At 37.1% G+C, this 19,833-nt stretch overlaps 1 protein-coding gene across 2 annotated transcripts in view; it reads left to right on the top strand.

Annotated features, from left to right (window-relative positions):
• The window catches only part of MYOM1 (myomesin 1), a 132,046-nt gene that overhangs the window by 99,872 nt on the left and 12,341 nt on the right, over positions 1-19,833 (top strand). For both annotated transcript variants that reach the window (XM_059706538.1, XM_059706539.1), the window contains 11 exons: positions 4,904-5,060; positions 6,840-6,946; positions 7,066-7,110; positions 9,588-9,724; positions 12,042-12,186; positions 12,928-12,987; positions 13,521-13,588; positions 16,513-16,626; positions 17,247-17,334; positions 18,365-18,403; positions 18,494-18,599. In XM_059706538.1, coding sequence (XP_059562521.1) covers positions 4,904-5,060; positions 6,840-6,946; positions 7,066-7,110; positions 9,588-9,724; positions 12,042-12,186; positions 12,928-12,987; positions 13,521-13,588; positions 16,513-16,626; positions 17,247-17,334; positions 18,365-18,403; positions 18,494-18,599 — 1,066 coding nt within the window. The remainder of the gene's footprint in view (positions 1-4,903; positions 5,061-6,839; positions 6,947-7,065; positions 7,111-9,587; positions 9,725-12,041; positions 12,187-12,927; positions 12,988-13,520; positions 13,589-16,512; positions 16,627-17,246; positions 17,335-18,364; positions 18,404-18,493; positions 18,600-19,833) is intronic.

Raw genomic sequence — 19,833 nt, 5'->3', positions numbered from 1 at the left:
CCCTAGATACCTTGTAATGAACACCCTGGTCATGAAGCTGGAAGAGAAGTTGGGAGAGAAGCATCAATAGGGGCTGCAATATGGAAGCAAAGTGGTGGGTCAGCCAGCGGTCCTCCTCTTAAATATAGGGGAGCCCAGTATTACTTGTAACTGATTACATTAATTCACTTTTTTTTCCATTAAGTGTTTATAAAAAGAACCATTCATTTGAATAGTGTATTATATATCTTTTGTAAAATTGGAATAGAATTTTTTGCCCACTCTGCATCCAGTACCCCTTTATTTAAAGAATCTTACTAATTAACTTCTCTGAGATTTTAATATGTGGAAAAATTGGTCCTTCCAGATTAACATATACACTGTCTTTATTATACAAAGAGAAATCTACAATCCAACATGTCTTTCCTTTTCAGATACAAAAAACTCTGAGCTCATTTTTTAAATTTTTAGTCTACTTTAAAATTTTCCAAGAAATGTCTTTTGTTTTGAACTCTTCTAATTTATTCTTTGTTGTTTCAAATAGTTCTAAAGTATTTCCAAAAATACCCAGAATGCAAGAAGGGTCTACCTTTTTTTCCAAATGCAACTCCAATTTCTCATTCTAGGTATTATTGTAAAATACTTGGTCTACTAAGTCACTCTTTAAAAACACCTTTATTGCCTGGTCAGCATGGCTTAGTGATTGAGTGTCAACCTATGAACCCAGAGGTTACAGCTTGATTCCTGGTCAGGGCATGTGCCTGGGTTTTGGGCTCCATCCACAATAGGGAGCATGCAGGAGGCAGCCAATCAATAATTCTCTCTCATCATCATTGATGTTTCTCTCCCACTCCCTCTCCCTCTCCCTTCCTCTCTGAAATCAATAAAAATATATTTTAAAAAAATAAAAAAATAGCACCTTTATTCAAAGAATTATGTTAACAAATTAATTAAAACTTAATAACAGAACTTTTTTAATTTGAAAAGCCTAAAGAGTCTGATAGCATCAGCATTGTAATTCATGTGACAAATAGGCAACAAGCTTGTAGCATTGACCATTCATTTTGCACTGACCATTTTTAAGACAATAACCCAATAACATTGTCTTATGTTTGCACAGAGATAGTATTGAAACTGCATTCTTTCTCTACAATACAGTATTAAGTTATTCTAACTAAACATTACTTTCTAATGAGAATTGTTGGAGTTCAAGAAATATGCTTAAATAACTAATATTGCAATTATTTTCAGTAAATTTGATTTTTCAAAGTTTTGAGATTCTGATTATATTATTTTTGGCCAGTTTGTGGCAGGATAGTAAGAAACTAGAAAAATTCCTGGGCAAGTGGAATGGGAAAACTGAGACAAGAAAATTAAACAAGGCCAAACAGTTTGGAGAGCTTACAGGCAGCTTGTGAATCAAAAGACCTTATCTTCCCCAACCAAGGACACTTGAGAGCAAATTGTTTATACCTCTCCGCCCTAACCAGATAATACATAGCTTAAATCACCCTGTTCTGGGAAAATAGAGAACAAAGATCCAATTAATGACATTTGTGCCAGCTAAACCCAAGGGCAAATATCACTTGAGGAATGTTAGGCAGGATAGATAGCTGCTAGGGCAGCAAAGTGGGGAAGGGGGAAAGAAGTGGGAATTTTATTTCACCCACTAAGCAAATAACTCAGCCGGCTTAGAACAAGATAACCAGATGTATGTACAAACATTCCAAGATAAGCCCCAACAATGTAGACGAGAACTTCGAAACCTAGTCTGCTACCCAAGATATCCGGCAGGGGACTTTGAAACCTATAGAAGGGAAGGTTGTAAGACCCCTTGAACCTCCACAGGAGGGCACACTCAGCCTAGCTGAGTTGCCCACGTGTGCTTTATGCCAAGTATATTTTTAATAAATTGGCTTGCTTTGCTTCTTTAATAAATTCACTTGCCTTGCTTCGATGCTGCTTTATGTCATTCGCCTGAATTCCTCTCATGAGAGTGACAAGAGCCATAGAGAAGGGGAGAGCCCTCCACACACACTCAGGGAGCTGTCTTGTAACAAGTTGACAACAACATTGATTTGTCAAAGAGGAAACCAAACTTTGCATTCTGAGTATAAAATTAAGTAGGAAACCCACTGTGCCTAGAACGTTTTCTTTATTGTGACTTTCATTTTATCTATCAAAATTTTACTTTTACACTCAAGTTTTGAAAACAAGTTCCAATAAGTAAATGTTGCAATTCTAAACTGACATTTTTCTTTTAAATCTGTTTTTTTCAATCCAATCCCTGGCACATATAAATACATATGGAAAATATGGAAGAAAAAATCCCTACTCTTGTAGAATTTAACCCTATACTCAATAAAATAATCAACCAGTGAAGTTTTTGAAAAGTGAAAATCTAATGAAATACTCATCTTAATAAGTATTTGATTTTTAAAACTGAAGTGTTAAATATAGTTTAAATAAATCAACCAATAGCACTCATCAGAGCCACAATTTTGTGCACAAATTGAAGAAATATTCATGCCTTTCTTTCTGATCCACTATATTGTCTACAATGTGCTGATTTGACCCGATTGATCAAGAAAAGCTTCACAGATGAGAAAAACTCTTATGTACTTGTTGACATTACATCTTCTGACTCTCCCGACAATCACTTATTTTTAAATTACAAATTTTAATCTAAAACTTGCTATAATGTCTTTGGGCCTGCTTTTTAGTTTTCTGTCTCCTCTCCTGCTGTCATGTTCCTTATTCTCAGTGTGCCTGTTAATAGTAGCATCTTACTTCTCTCTCTTTGGGGAATTTAATCTACTGAGATTCTAACAATGAGGCTTGTTAGAATCATCTCAAGCTAAGTATAGATTCCAAGTGACAACCTATGGAGTTCTCCAGTGAGTTTCCAGAAATACTACTAATGTGTGGACTTTGTCACATCAGCACTAGCTCTTAGAGGCTTGTTTTCCTTACTTCTTGGTTTTGGGCAATATTCCAGATGGGTGAAGTATTAGAGCGAAAAGGTTATCTATGGAATTGAGAGAAAGGCTAAGCTAATTAAATTGTTTCTAGTTTTTAAGTTTTGTGACTCCTTTGCCAGAAAAGTCAAATGTTTGACTTAGTAAAAAACAAGATTCTTAACCTAAGCAATATTTTTTCTGTTGTAAACCTAAGGCGTACCTCTAATATAATAAACAGCAATCATATGGGTGATTCACTTCCTTTTAAAAGGGATTACAGATAAGCAATGAATGATTAATATGAACAATTGCCGTGCCTTCAAAATGGGCTTTATACAAATAGCAAGAAAGGTTTAGATAACTTCCATTGCTTTCTTTCCCTCTTCATAACAATACATATAGAATATTTCCGATTTACATTCTCACTGTGACTCAGTCATGCTAACTGTCTTATAGCTGCCTAAACCTCAACACATTTAGGTGTTAGTCTTTTCTTAGGTTTTAAGTACAGTACTTGTTCACTATTTGTTATACAACAATGGATTGTAAGGATTAGTCGTGTGTTACTGGGAATAGAAGTAACACATGGTCTGCACTGTCCAATGGAGTAGACACAGCCCCTTAAAAGTAATACATGGTAGACATTTCACTTAAGAAATAACTCTTTAATTGATCGTATTTCCTTTTACCATATAGCCAAATATGAAATTAACCCTGTTTGTTGTTTAAAAAGTCATTTTTAAAATCTCCTAAACCTAGTCTTCCCTAAGCTTCCCATGTGTTAAAAATCACTTTTTAGACATTTATAATTGAAGCACACACTGCCATCAGCAAGGACACAAATTAGATAACTGCCAGGCTTAGGAGCCTCAGGCCACCACTCACTCTTTGGGCACTCATATTCTTTTGGCCTTCCCTTGAATGACATTTTGCAATTTTTTCCCCTGACAGTAGGCCAGGATGCGGGGTATCTTATGATACCGTATAAAGAGAAAACCTTCGATCCCTTGGGAAGTATCTATTGGAAAAGATTTTGTGCTTTTAAAAAATAAAGTTGCACCTTTTGAGATCAAATATGTATTTTTTCTGATACATGGAAACACACCACGTTTAGACTGGTAATTGAATGCATGTCAATTTAAAAAGAGCATTTTACCTTTCAAACTGGATTTAGATGTAGATGTGAACATTTTACATGCTGTACAAACTCTCTTTGAATTGCTATATTACATGCAGGTGCAATTTAGTATAACTCTCAAAAATAAAAGAAGTCAAAACATGAACAGAATTGTTTTCTTTTAAATTCTAAATGCCAATCTTGAAACATATGGGTCTCTTGAAATTTGTTTCCATTTAAATTTCCATACAGTTTCATAACAGTCATTTCTAAGTTGCTGTTGTTCCCATTCAGAGGGGCATCTTCAGATTGATTTATGGTTGCCTGATCAGCGGAACAAGTTTTCATCTATTTCTCCATTCTTAAATGATCTACAAAATTTGAACATGTGACTATAGACAATTCTTAGCGCCTCTACTTTCTCCCCTTCAATTTCTCTTTGGTTTTCTTATCTCTTATCTATCCTTTACTGATGATGAGTTGGATATAGGTGTTCTAACACAAAGTCATGAATTAAGTCCTGATGAGGATCATTCAACTTTCCTTTTTCCCAATGCTGCCTTTCTCTCCTTATTTATGATCAACCCACTCCCAAAACTGAGCCATCAGTCACATCACCTAGTTTTTATTCAGCCCTGGCCAAACATGCCACTTTTATTTAATTCCCTGTTACAGTATAAAAGTTGAATTGTAGAACAAAACGTCAGTCACAGTGAGCAGTTGGGGCTTTTCCCTGCACAAGCTCAAAGCCCTGCTTTAAGGCTAAAGCAAAGGATATAAAGGAATTCTTGGTCGATTTTTACCAGAAAATATCAGTGCCTCTTTCTTCTTCTTCTTTTTCTTCTAGGAACCAAAGAGCTTGTTGTAAGTGTGAATGATGATGGAATCATTTCCTTGAACTTTGAGTGTGATCAGATGGCTCCAAATTCTGAGTTCACCTGGTCCAAAGATTATGTAGCCACTGAGGACTCCGCACGTTTGGAAGTTGAAAGCAAAGGAAACAAGTACGGACTGTTTCAGTTATAATCATGGGTTTCCTTTTCATAATCGAAGGGTGAAGTAAGCTCTTTGCTTTCCATTTCAAATAGTATAAAGAGATGAATCACAAATATTATATCTGGTATGTAATATAAAAAGTAATAATCAGTATAAACCTTAAAAAATAACAAACGTTGCCCTGGCTGGTTTTTCTAAGTGGTTAGAGTGTCAGCCCATGCAGCAAAGGATACCAGGTTCAATTCCCAGTCAATAGGTCAAGAGCATGTACCTGGGTTGCAGGTTCAATCCCTGGCCCTGGTTGGGGTGCATGCGGGAGGCAACCATCGATGTGTGTGTGTGTGTCTCCCCGTCACTCCCTCCCTTTCACTCTTTCTAAAAACAGCAAAGGAAAAAATATCCATGGGTGAGAATTAACAAAAAACAACAACAAAGAAATCCTTATAAAGTACTTTTCACATTATTTCATTTAAAGTGCTATCTCATTTATGGTATTAGAAGAGCTTTAATTGACATAAAAGTAAGCTTTAAAAATGATTCTCATTATTCTACAGATTTTGAAATCTTAAAGTAATGGTGAGGATACTTATGGGGAGGGAGCAAGGAAGAACTTGCTGGTTGCCAATTCAAGTTAGGGTAAATTAAACGGGGTAGGTATAATCTGCTCTGCCTTTTTCACCACCACTTGTGAGTGACACAGTAATGCACTGGAAAGAACTCTATGTGGGAAGCACAGAATAGATGAGTTCTAGTTCCAGCTCTGCCAGGAGCTGGCTGTGTGACCTGGAGCAGTTTTTAATTTCCACGAACCTCCAATTACTTTTCTGTAGAATGGGTGAGAGTGAAGGAGATTGATTTTATGATCTAATCCTTTTAGCCCCAAGAGTCTGAGTTTTCTTTTTACTTTGCCTTACTTATCCAGGTGTATATCTTTATAATACCAATCACACTGGATTGCAAAATATTCCCAAGTATTATTTCTATTATAAAGTACCCCAATATATATCAAAAATTAAAAAATAATAATTTTGTTAGAGAATGGCAAGAATATAATTAAAAGACATTTTACTGTTGCTATGCTGTAAAGTCCTTGAAGTAAAACATACATTGGCCCAAGAAAAGATAATCAAACTGTAAGTTTTTCTTCCACTTTGTGCGCTTGACTAACATTTGAATACTTGGTTCATCTTAGTCACTGTCTAGCAATATGACTCACCAAAGTTAGAAAACACAGTGGACTAGACCACTGACCGATTCATTCCACAGATACTTATTAAGCACATATTATGTGCCAGAGGAGGCACTGGATGCTGGAGGATACAACAGTAAGCAAAATAGATCTCCTTCCTAAAAGCACACAGTAGAGTCATAGAGATAATGAAATAGGCACTACCAATGAATGTTTGATTGCCTCAAAAAGGGAAGTTCAGGGGATGACAACTCAGGCACCAGAATTACCAACAGCAGGTTCTGCCCTGTTGCGGGGAGGCCAGAGGGGGGAACCAGGCTCCCTAGCAAGGGCTGATCAGCTAAAATTGTCTTTATTTGACATGTGTATAGGTATGGAGCATAGCTTGGGGATGGGAAATTTGTACTAGCTCCCCACTCCGATCACCATCACCCCTAGGAAAATGTCAGGAAAGACTTGGAGAAACAGCAAGAATGACTAGGTCACTAAGGACTCCAAAGGAAGGGGGTAGCATGTGCAAATGCCTAGAAACAATGCAGGACCCAGGTCCCCAGATGCCATGTGGAGTCATTTATTACAAAAATATTCTGTTCTTAAGGACAAAAATTACCTTCAAAGAACTCGGGATGGAAGACTTGGGCATTTACTCCTGTGATGTAACGGAAACTGATGGAATAGCAGCAAGCTACTTGATAGATGAGGAAGGTAAGTTTAAAGCCAGCTCATTCACAAGTCCAAGCTGCTTTGAGTTCTCAATGTTCTATCATCAAGTGACGTTTGTTTTAGTAATTCAAGGTTTAATTGTTCTTTTTTTCTCCCTACAGAGTTGAAACGTTTACTTGCTCTCAGCCAAGAGCACAAGTTCCCAAGTAAGTGTCCACAACACTTTCCCAGTTTAGCAATCCTACTAGGTGGTGACTTCTGGAATAGGGCAGATAACAGCTCTGACAGGATTAAGAAAAGAGGCTCTAGAGAACAAATAATGGAACATAGCTTGATAGCTACAGATGCACTTTCTAGAAGTGCTGCTTTTATCTTTGTCATTGTTCTCAAGAGCTGAAGAGAATACTAACATAGGAACCATATTTCATGCTCTGTTTCATAGAGAAGTGGCAGATTACATAGGCATAACAGCTGCATAATTAAGTTCTCTTTTTGCCTACACATTTTAGAATCATATATTTATTTATTTTTTTCTGGGCACATTAATTCCTGTGTCTTTTAGGCAAAGTAATCTCCTAATCAACTTAATTTTGGCACTTAATAGAAGAATCATACCTCTAAATAAAGATATTACCTGCCGATCACTTTAAAGTCCTGAAAAATAAGTCAAAGATGCCTTGGTCAGAAAAAGAATTTCTCTGAACTATCTACAAACCTTCCAATAAAACATTTTCCACATAAAAGATTACATTTCACATTTGACACCTAAAAGAGAAAGAAGTCTGAAATGACACTCGGAAAGTTCCACTGGCCTGATAAGATCTCTTGTCATTGGTACCTATTGACCAAAATAGGGACTTATCCAGAAAGTTACACCCTAGAGTTTGAGAAAACAAATAGAAAGGTATTTCATATACTCACTCTTTTACATCACGATTTTTTTAAACTCATTAATCCCTAAACTATAACTCCTTCACTACTAAGGGAATTTCAGAACCAGGAAACGATACTGTGACCCAGATTATAGACAAAACTTTGTATATGTGCATTTTTCTAGGGAGAGGGTGTATGGCTTTCCTGAAATTCTCAAATGAGACCGCAATTTTTAAAAAACTGATGCTCTAAAATCAATTTCCTGGTATCTTTTCCATTCCTAAGGAATGATTGATCATGGTACTTGATAGATGAGGTTGATGACTATTGGCCTCAGCTGTAATGTTCTCAAAACCAACTTTGTTCAGCAAAGCAGCATAGGAAGGTGTAAATGTAGGACGCAGACTTTCTGAATTCCAGGGGAAAACCATTTCTCTTTGTATGCTTAGTCACCATAAAACTGGAAACATAATACCATGAGTGGTGTCTTAACAGTTATATATATTTTAAAATTGTATGGAAGGTAGAGGTTTGGTCTAAGCCTCTTTTTAGCTTTGTATTGGAACAACTGAGTTTTACAGTGAATATAAAAGCGCGAATAAAAGGCATCCCTTAAAGCTTGAAAAGGGTAGTTTTAGGATAAATACAAATAAATATTAATATGCATTTGGTACAAGTTTAAGAAGCTTATAATTTAAAATGTAGTAGTGCTACATAAAATTGTGAGATAGGTTTAAGGGTGAAGATTTCTCCTAAAGGAAGTAGAAGGACTACTAAACTTTGAGAAACAACCATGCTTTTCCTGCAAAGTGTGCCCTGGAGCCACCTCTAGTACAGAACTATTAACTGAAGGAGGCTTTGTCGAGAACATTTTCACATTACAGGAAATTTAGAAACTAGTTTTAAGAGATGTCAGCCAACTTTTAAAATTTCACTCAGAGTCAAATGGCTTAAGTGATACAAGTGTAAATCAGAGATACATGGTTCTTTCACTTTCTTTGTGAGGTAATCCATGTGGTATTTTAATGTAGCTTCTCAATAGTGACTCACTATTTGCCTCTGAAATTTTTTGCTTGGTCTGAGAACTTGAACTGGTATACCATGGGGGTTAGGTAGGGTTTAAATGACAAGCTAGGTTCATCTTATATATATAATTAAAATTAATTCTTTTTAAAATTTATTTTTAAAAACATTTTAAATAACCTCCAGAGGGAGATAAATTGTTGAAAAAATAAAATTGAACTCCTTTCCAAATATTTTGAAGTAACTCTAAGATCACAGAATGGTGAAACAGGAGAATATCTTGATTAATTAGGACTTTCAGTTCAATTTCATTCATTTATAAATGAATTGAATGAGGCCCAGATATACAAAATGGCCTGCTTCATATCACAGCTTGTTAGTAGCTGACCTTGGACTAGGCTCCAGCTCTCCTGGGGCCAGCCCAAGACTCTTTTCATCGCACTTTGTTTTCATCCCTACATACCAGGTATACATAACCAAAGCCACAGTAGAGAGTCACAAAGGTTAACTGAAGGACCTCAGGGTGCAAGTTCATCCTCTGCATTTTTACAGTGGAGACATCTACGCCTCAGAGAAGGCAAATGACTTGCCCAGAGTGACAGTCAGATTAGAACCCAGGTCTTCCATCCTTCCATGCTATGCTTTCCCTCCAACACTCTCACTGCCTCCAGGCTTTTCAAGAAGCAAGGTGCTCCATTGCCATTTCCATTGAGTGTGTTTTCACTTGTTGGAAGAATCTGTCAATAAAATTGGTTACCAATATAATTATTATTTCTATTTGTCATAGCTGTCGCAGTTAAATCAGATTTGGCAGTTGAAATTTTGGAGAAAGGTCAGGTCCGGTTTTGGATGCAGGCTGAGAAGCTGTCTGGCAATGCCAAAGTCAACTACGTATTTAATGAAAAGGAAATTTTTGAAGGGCCGGTAGGTTTTACACTTCTAGATTTCTAAACATATTATTATAGAATGTGCTGGGGGAGCCTATTAGAATGCAGGTAAGTTGTTATGAAAACCACTAGGTGTGGGGTGGGGAGTCTAAATTTCACATGTAAAAAAATGCAGAGAAAAACATAAATTGATTGTCTCATACTATCCAAAGTGGAGCACTTTTGAGAATGAAAGAGGATACTAGTAATTTTCCCAGGACGAGAGTCATAAAACACAACTGTCTCGGGCAAATCAGGAAGTTTAATCACCCATGAAATAGAGCTGGTCCCTTTAGAAGGCAGAGGAGCCAGCACCGTGACCCAAACTCACATACTCACATCAGAACCCCCAGCAGGGACTTGGTTCTTTATATGGAGGAAATGGCCTCAATTGTTTCAATGGCTCAGAAAAAAACTGCAGTAAAATATATTTATTGTTTTTCTGGTTAAAAATGCAATACATCCTTATTGTAGAAAACTTTAAAGACTTAGAAAGAACAAGTCACAAATTTTTACAACTTTTTGATGTACATATTGGTATGTACTTTTTGGTCTTTTTCTATACATCTGTGTGTATATGTCCATTCGTATCTTATTTACATAGGTGATTGTGTATATCTATATTTACTTCTTCGCTTTTAACATAAGCATAGTTTCCATAGAAAGAATGACAACATCTGTGCTTTGTTTGTCCTCTCCAGACATCAGTAGAGCCAGGATCCGGCCAGGGCCTGGTGGGGCTGAAGAACATGGGTTTAGGGGCCCTGGCTCTCACCTGTGTTACCAGGGGTGTAAATGGGAGACTGAAAAGACAGGGGAGAGATATGGTTTGTGGCCACTATTAACAACCTATTCTCCTCTGATCAAGATATGTTTTTGAAACATTTGAGGGGTCATTAGTGAGGGGAAGAATGAGTATTATAATGAGCAGATGGGTATGCATTTTATTCCTTTTCAACTCATACAGTAATTGTGTGTAGATACGGGTCCACCATGGCCCATCTCTTCCCTGTTTTCAAATGTTCTCATAAACTGCTGTGGCCAGTGGAAAGGAAGGAAAAACTTTGTTGGCATCACTCTGTGCCACCACAGCCATTGAGGGAACACTCGTGCACATGTGTGCAGAGACCCACTCCCTGTCATGTGCTCACACACGTTTACATGTTGCTGCATGCACACACAGTTTATTGTCATTGCATTAGGCTCTAATCATACTGTTTTATTGGGTGGAAAATGCTGTCTTAGGTCAGGTTTTCTAGAAGGAGATTCTGAAGTAGAGTTTCAAGTGATTTACGGGGAAGTACTCTCAGGAGTAGAGGGTCAGGGAAACAAGGAAGGTAGAAGAAAGCTAAGCCAAAAGTGATCTCAATTGGAGACTGGCTTCCTTGGGGAAGGCTCCAGGACCTGAATTGCACCACAGAGTTGATCCCAGACCTGAGTCTTCATGGGCACTTTATAGAAAAACTTATTAATTCAAATTCATTATGGAACTTGCCCAAGGGCTAAGATTTATCTTTACACTGAAAAAAAAAACAGTTTCCCAAGCAACAGGATAAAATAAGCATAGTCTAACAGGGCAATTTCATTAGGAGCCAATGGATTTCAAATGCTTTGGAAGCATTTTTTTTCTCATATTAATTCATTGCCTGCTACATACCATGCATGTGCTAGATACTAGGGATATAGCAATAATGAGACAAATACTTCCCTCATACTGCCTATAATTAATTTTGCATTATTCTGGTAATTAAAACAAATGTAATCTGGAATGTAAATGGAAATCTAAGAACAACTTTTTTTACTCACATGATGTATTGGATGCCGCTATAATTAACAGTGGGTAATTAAATTTGGAGATGTTGGACTTTCTAATTAATTAATTAATTATTCTTTATTTTTATTGTTGACCCTATTGTGGATGTCCCCACCCACCCCCTCTTTCCCCCCTTCCCTCTGGTCATCACCACACTGTTGTCTGTGACCATGGGTTATGCATATATGTTTGTTATGAAAGAAGGTGAAGAGATTAGCTAAAAACAACTTTTGGATAACATTTTGTGACTTGGGATAACAAAACTCTATATTTAAAAATTAAATTTCAGTCTTTTAGTAATCATTTCTGGTCACAGTCATATATTCCACATAATATTTTACTTTTCCTGGGTACAAGATTTTGAAAATGTGCTCATCTAAAAAAAGTGTTAACAAGAAATTTTATTAAAATTATGATTCTTTGGAGTTGGTATTTCTTTTATCAGGCTTATTGTCATTGTATCTACCTCATTAATTTCTCTTTTTTCCTTTTCACATTGAAGAAATATAAGATGCATATTGACCGAAACACTGGTATAATTGAAATGTTCATGGACAAGCTCCTGGATGAGGATGAGGGAACATATACTTTCCAGCTTCAAGATGGAAGAGCAACTGGCCATTCTACTCTTGTTCTCATTGGAGATGGTAAGAACTCTGTGGAACATTAACCAGGATTCTTTGCTACTCCCTTTAATGAAAATGGCACAAAAGTGGTCATGTGGAAGGTAGTAGGAATTGTTCTTGTTTGGATTCCCTTGCTTGAAATACAATTCTCAGTTAATACTTTCCATAGTACTTCATTACATAGAAGTGAAAGTTAATTTCAAAGAATACCAAATTTATCCCTGGCCTACAGGCAGAACTGTATATAAATTATCTCATCTATAAACAAATATTTACTACTAAAAGTAGTAAAGTGAAGACATTGCAGTACAACCAGGATTGTATATGTGTCTCAGAAACAAACTGTGATACTATCTTATGATGTGTGCTTATCTTAAATTGCTTAAATTAAGAAGAAAAATATGCAAAAGTAGAGCATACCTCATTAATTAATCATACATCCGATTGTATTTCAGCTGCCATAAACCACTGTGGGAACCATCAAGATTTAAAATGTGGCATTTAACAAAGCAATGGGAGGGTGGCCTGCTCTCTTCACTTCCAATATCCAGTACTATTTCACTATTTCCTAGCTCCATGACCTTGAACAAATTGCTTAACCTTTCCAAGCCTATTTCTTCATCTATGAAGGCTGAAAATGAATAAAGTGGTCATGATGTACGAATGTTATAATAATGAACATAAACCACTTAGCACAGTGACTGTCATGCACATTTATACCACTCCACTCAGTTTCTTACTTTCTTGTTTTTCAATTTCTAGTTTATAAAAATCTCCAGAAAGAAGCTGAATTCCAGAGGCAAGAATGGATCAGGAAACAAGGTAAAAACAATCAGTGAGTAAAGAAATAGCTTCAGTTTCTTGAACAAAATATTCCAAGATTATTTATACAACAAATTAAAATCAATGTTACTACTTATGTTAATACGGCTACAAATAAAAAATAATTGAAAATATTTATTATTAAATAGATATTCATCTAAAATGTTTAAAAACAGAATCTTGAATTTTAAAAAATTCACTTCAAATATAAATCACATTAGAATTTTAAGAATGAGCTTTCATGGTTGGAGCATTGTCTAAACACCAAAATGTTGCAGGTTTGATTCCCAGTCAGGGCCTATGCCTGGGTTGCAGTTATGATCCTGGTCAGGCGAGTATGGGAGGCAACTGATTAATGTTTCTCTCACACATTCATGTTTCTCTCTCTCTTTCCCTTCCTGTCTCTCTCTAAAAAAATTTTTTTAAATCAATAAAAACATCCTTGGGTGAGGATTAAAAAAAAAAAAGAATGAGCTTTGATTTTTGCTTTCATGACTAATAGGGTGATCACTGATATTATTAATATTTTCTAGGTCCACATTTTGCTGAGTATTTGAGCTGGGAAGTGACTGGTGAATGTAATGTACTATTGAAGTGTAAGGTAAGAAGTAGATAAATTTTTAACATTTGAAACAAGGGAAATAAAGATAAAATAGAATATGAAAAGAGGAAGATCAACTTTTCATTTCCTCCATTTGAACCAAAGGATAAGCAACACATCCTTACTGCTGAATGTTACTGTAATGGTTGGTTTGTAAGAAACATTTAACATAAAACAACATAAAAATATGGGAAGGCAACATGATCATTCTTATTCATTACCCACACCCTAGTCAATAAGGACAGACTATTCTGTGTGTGCTTTTAAGTAAGACTTTTTTTCAGAGCAGCTTTCAGTTCACAGTAAATTGAAGGGAAGGTACAGAGATTTCCCATATAACCCCCTGTCCCCACACATGCACAGCTTCCCCAATGACAACATCCCCCACCAGAGTGGTTCATGTGTTACAACTGATGAGCCTGCACCGACCCATCATTATCACCCACGGTCTGTAGTTTACATTAGGCTTCACTCTTGATGTTGTACATTCTGTGGGCATGGACAACTGTATAAATGACATGTGTCCACCATTATAGTATCGTACAAAGTATTTTGACTGCTCTCAAAAGCCTCTGTGCTCCACCTGTTCAACACCCCCCCTTTATTTTTAAATTACTAATCTCAGAAGAATCTCACATTGTCTTCGTTTTAGGTCAAATCTACATTTTAAGTGGTAGATCTATTCCAGAATCATTCTAGCTACACTGCTTTCCATGAAAATTTAGCAATTTCCTATCTAAATTGTGTGACTAGTACGATAATACTTTTGTATATTGGCCAGCTCTGCTACTGGTTTTGAGACCACCATGCTGCCATGAGGGAGAGGTAAAGTGTTTGCAGCCCAGAATCAAGTGTTTAATTAGGCCTTTGGAAAGATTTAGAAGAAACAATTCACATTGCGTCCTGAATTATTTTGTACCTTAGCACATGGTGTTCAGCTGAGTGAGTCATCAAAATGTTTTGGATAAGGAACTCTGCTGGATGAAGTTGAAGTGTGAAGGTTGTGATGGTGAACAGGTGCTCCAAGCTAGAAGTGAAGCTTTGGCATTTGGCATGTAGTTGTCATATAAAAGCCAGAATCCAAGTGCCCCAGTCTCTTCTATGTCTGATGAAATTTAAAGAAACAGCAGTCTACCATAAACGTATAAGAAAAATAAATTCTAGGTTTTATCCTCTCAGGAAATGGCAAAGCTTAAAAAACAATTTCTCAGGCAGCAGCTAAAACCCTCACTACCTCTTCTCCTAGCTGTCCACTTCCATGTTGCCCCCTACTGACTTTCTCCTGCACACTGCCTACCCCATAAACCAGGGAGGCCCACATGTCCATCTTCCTTCTTTCTGTGCTACCTATTGCAGTAGCCTTCTGGGCAGTGAGCTCTAGTGTTCCATCTGATGGCTTTCCTCAGGAGAATTAGCCTCTTACCCTGATTCTGGACAATCAAGGGGAGCCTAGAAAGAGGTTCTGAATATTTATAATACTGTATTGATGTTGTTACAATGTCTGGAATGGCTGCCTTCTTTCACTTTCTCTGATAAAATCTTTTCTCAAGGCCCATGTCAGTCATCTCTTCCATAAAGCCTTCACCTTCTCAGTCTAGGTAGAATGAACCTCCCTCTGTCCTTTCATAGCTCTTTGTTGCATTATTATAGCAATTTATGTACATTTAGCAATTACATATTCATTATAGTTAGTGCAGTATGTGTAGCCAAACATTCAGACTCATGGGACTATCATGGGCCCCACTTGGAACTAGTCTATTCAAAAGAATATAGGGTAAGAACCCCAGGTTTCCTGCAGGGCGGTACGGGGCATTCCTCTCCTGTAGGAGTGCATATTGGAAGCGCCACCTCCAGATGACAGCTCAGTTGCAAGGAGATAAGATCCACTTTGGTCAGGTATAGGAAACACCGTAGCTTTTAAAATTCCTCACTCCCCAAGGCGCCCATACCCCTTGTAACAACTCCCTAGACAGAGCTTCCAGGGTCCCCACAAGGGACATGCACAAGTTACAAGAATCAGTACACTCGGGGAAACCCAAAGCTATGGGGTCCATTTCCAGTCCTGGGAGGGATGGATGCAGCTCTCCAATCAGGGGTACTTTCTATTGTAAGCAATGTCGCCTAGCAACACACGTTCTATAATTCAGAAACCAGTTTACAGGATCGTAAAGAGCATTTGTATTGGTTTTACTATGTTGTTACCAGTGTTGGTTCTTATTTTATTAACCAAAATGCTTTAACGTTTTAAAACTTGAATAACCTTGTTTTTAATGAGTTATAATTGACATATAACCCAGAAGTTTAAAGTGTACAACATAATGATTAGATGTATGTATAGTGAGATGATTAGCTGAATAACTGGACAAATGTATTTACAATTCCCCAAAGAGGAAATATAACTATAAACAAACAGATGAAAATTTGTAATCTTATTTTTAAAAATTTAAACATAATCCCCCTCCAAATTTCTTTGCAAAGCTTCATTTATCTTTTTAAAAATATTTAGATCTATATTTCGAGGCTTACTTGTTCTGTTCTTTTGATAAGCCATTTGTTTTATCATGTGACATAGACCATACTTTAATCTGATAGGATTTGTCTTCCTGTGGTTTTCAGATCTTTATTTTCATTTAAGTCTGTCTGTATGTTAGTGTGTATGTATCTATTTTTTCTTTTCTTGTCCACTAGAACTATTAAAGTCAAGTTTTACTGCTGGAAATAAAGATGCTACTGATTTAGGTTTATCCATTTGTATTCACTTTATTCTAAACTCTTTACCAGTTAAAATTGCTTTGAATTAATTCCTTTAGCATCTTCTAACTCTAAGGTTAGTGCTTTTCCTTCTATCTGAGGCCACATTAACAACTACTCATAAGAGTTGCATTCCCTTATTACAAGAAGTGTAATTATGGTTTTTCTTCTAGGTGGCAAATATTAAGAAGGAGACCCATATTTTGTGGTATAAAGATGAAAGGGAGATATCGGTGGATGAAAAGCATGACTTTAAGGACGGTATATGTACCCTGCTTATAACAGAGGTAGGTGACTATAAGTGTAAAATGTATGCATTAGTTCTGCACCCTACTTTCTCTCCAAAACCAGAGGCTAGATTCTGTATTCCTTTGTCCTGGGCATTTGTAGTATCTTACTTCTAACTGCTCCGAAGATCCGTGCCCTGACTTCATCTAAAAAGCAAGCTGTAGGAACACAAAAGCCTCTCTCATCTTGTGATATGCATGGATTTGTCACATACCCAACCAATATCAGCTGGGAGTTAAGTGGATCCTTCTTCATTTGCTCTTAAGCCTAACGATAACTTGTTTCCTAAAAGTACAATCAGAATAGTATTCATATAAGTGTAGATTTTTATCTCCTTTTTGTTTAAAAGAGCGTACCTTTCAAATATATGAAGGCAGAGTAAAAGATATGGACTTATTAAGTCTCAAATCAATTATAGCCATAGAGGGTGAAAAATCAGGACTGCTAGGTCAAATTATAATGGATAGGTTTACCTGCAAACTATTCATTGCTCACATGGTTAAATGTTGTTCGGTGTGTGTTTTGATGGCAGTTCTAAAAATAACAGGGCTTTAAAAATGCAAACACCAACTCTGAGGCCACAATAAGCTAAAATGTGGTATATGTATCCCTTCCTTAGTTTTCCAAGAAAGATGCTGGGATTTATGAAGTTATTCTGAAAGATGACAGAGGAAAAGATAAGAGCAGATTGAAGCTTGTGGATGAAGGTCAGTCCAGCAGCTGCTGGGGTCTGTTTTGTGTGTTCTACATACAGGTCACCAGAAGTATGAGTGAGATTGAGCTGGTGATCAAAGTCATGCTGGTTTTTTTATCCACAGATTTTGCTTTAATGGAAATTCCAGCAGAGTGAACTACTGTTATATTGAAAAATACTTCATTCTAAGTTCCCCTAGAAATCAGAAGTGTACTTTTGATCCTCAGAGAATTTATAGTCCACAGTCCACCAGGGGTTTATTTTCAATATAAATCATCATTTTTGTTTCAACCCTATAAAAAATGTTACAGGATCAAAAACTGTGAGAAGCATGTTGCAAAATAATCCACCCTTAAATGATGACAAGAAAGATTTATATATGAAACTCTAAGCCTTTAAGTTATTAGCAGAGCATGAAAGTAATTTCCACTTTTCAGAGACTACTAAGGACATAATACATCATGATAGCAAAGACCTATATGTGACCCACAAACTTCCAATTTTGTTCCTGAACAAGAGCTTAAACAATATTGCTAACAAACTGCAGAAGTCTGACTTTGATTTCACCTTCCTAACTCTTGGTGGAGATAGGACTAACTGTGTTTATTGGCAAAAAAACATTATTAGGCTGCAAAATATCAGATTTATAGATGGTTAATGTATTATGAATTGATAACACAGATAAGAAAACTTCCTCTAATAGGAACTAAGGCTTCCTGGGACTTAAGAAGAAGAGACTCTTAAAGCCAAGAAACTTCCTGGAAATCTTATTGTGGCTCTTTCTCTAGAATGTAAATGTGACAAAAGTTAGAGAATTGGAGGGGAAAATATCAAAATAAGAGCAAGGATCTTTTACAACTTGATAAAAATGGAATTATTCACTCCAAGAACACTTATTTTCAATTGGTCAACAAATTTATCTTGTGACCAGTACCCTCCACCAGATAGAATATTTTTGAGAGCACAATGCTGATAGTTCCAAGATTTGACCTTAACATGAGCATTTCTTTGCTAAAGTTTTGTCTGTGAATCTCCATCCACAGCCTTTCAAGAACTGATGACTGAAGTATGTAAAAAAATAGGTAAGTTAAAATGTTCTCACCATGACAGTGCTTCACTATTCTTCTGGATGGGTTTACAGGTGTATGAAATATGCTATTTTCTTCTTTCAGCTTTGTCTGCTTCAGACCTGAAAATTCAGAGCACGGCTGAGGGCATCCGGCTGTACTCCCTTGTTACTTACTACCTGGATGATCTGAAAGTTAACTGGTCCCACAAGTAAGTATGGGAACTTAATTGCTGTGTAGAAATTCCTTCTCCATTGAAAAAAAAGTTGGAAAAACAGCAGCAACTCTCTGTACTCTCAGCTAAGGAGTCTTCTGACCTCTCAGGCCTGATGTTAATGAGTATAGGACAGAAGCACCCAGGCTATTCCCTTTGTGTGAGTTAGCACTTTGCCTCAACACATATAGGGTGAAACCGGTGAGGCCTAGGAGCATGTCTCTGTGACCAGGGAAGTGCCATAATTCGTGCACATCTTTATAATGTGATCTCCACCTCCAGACGGTTGTGTTTGGGCTCCCTCTGCTTTGCAAGTGTCCAGAACCAGATGCTGATTCTTTCTTTCTACACACAGCTACCCATGCTATGATCTGGAACAAAACTGAAGCAGCATGTACCAAGAGACACTAAATTTCCCACTATATTAATTAGTGGCCTAATTCACCAAAGAAGCCTAATCTGAGAAGTGCCCAGCTTTGTTATTGTTGTTTGTAGCAATTGGCATAGTTGGTTCATTAGCATGTTTCTTGTCCTCCCTCGGAAGGCTTTGAAGATCTCAAGATCACTTTGGGAAAATGTAGTTGAACTGAATTGAGCCTGAAGATCTGTTCTGATCTCGGGCTTCCTTTGTGGAGTTCTAGAGGGGTTCCATTCAGGTTGACCTCTGGGATTCCAAGAGCCAAAATGGGTTTGTAAGTCAAACCAGTTCTCCCATTTATACAGTGGATGTTATCCTAACCTCTGTGCTTCCTTGAAATTTCCTGAGCTGAAAGAGAGCAGCAGCCTGGCAGAGAAATCTGATGGGGCACAGCCGCCTTCAGTCCACACTAAGGATGCAGCTGACACTCATTCCCCAAGTCTGATGAGACCCCCTGAGCAATAGGTCACTGCAGCACCCCCAGGAGGACACAGATAACAATGTTTATATCTTCCCTTCAGTGGGTATTTATAATATAACCGGGACTTCCAAGCCATTTAGATGTATGAATTCATTTAACTTACCCAACTCTTTGGAGGAGATACTTCTTACTTCAGTGAAGAGGAAGTTTGGGCTGAGGGAGGTGACTTGCCTGAGGTCATACAGGAAAGTGGTGGATGAGGGCTCAGTCCAGGCAGCCTGGCTCCAAGGCCCCCTGTCATGGCACTGGCCCTGTGTTCAAGTTGCATTAGAAGTCTTGGTTAACATTTAACCAGAGCTGGGTCCCACAGAACAACCATTTGTGTTTTCTTT

This window comes from Myotis daubentonii, chromosome 8 (assembly GCF_963259705.1).
Source record: "Myotis daubentonii chromosome 8, mMyoDau2.1, whole genome shotgun sequence".
In the NCBI taxonomy this organism is placed as follows: Eukaryota; Metazoa; Chordata; class Mammalia; order Chiroptera; family Vespertilionidae; genus Myotis; species Myotis daubentonii.
The sequence above is the reverse complement of the archived record's forward strand: the minus strand, read 5'-3'. Positions and strand labels throughout refer to the sequence as shown.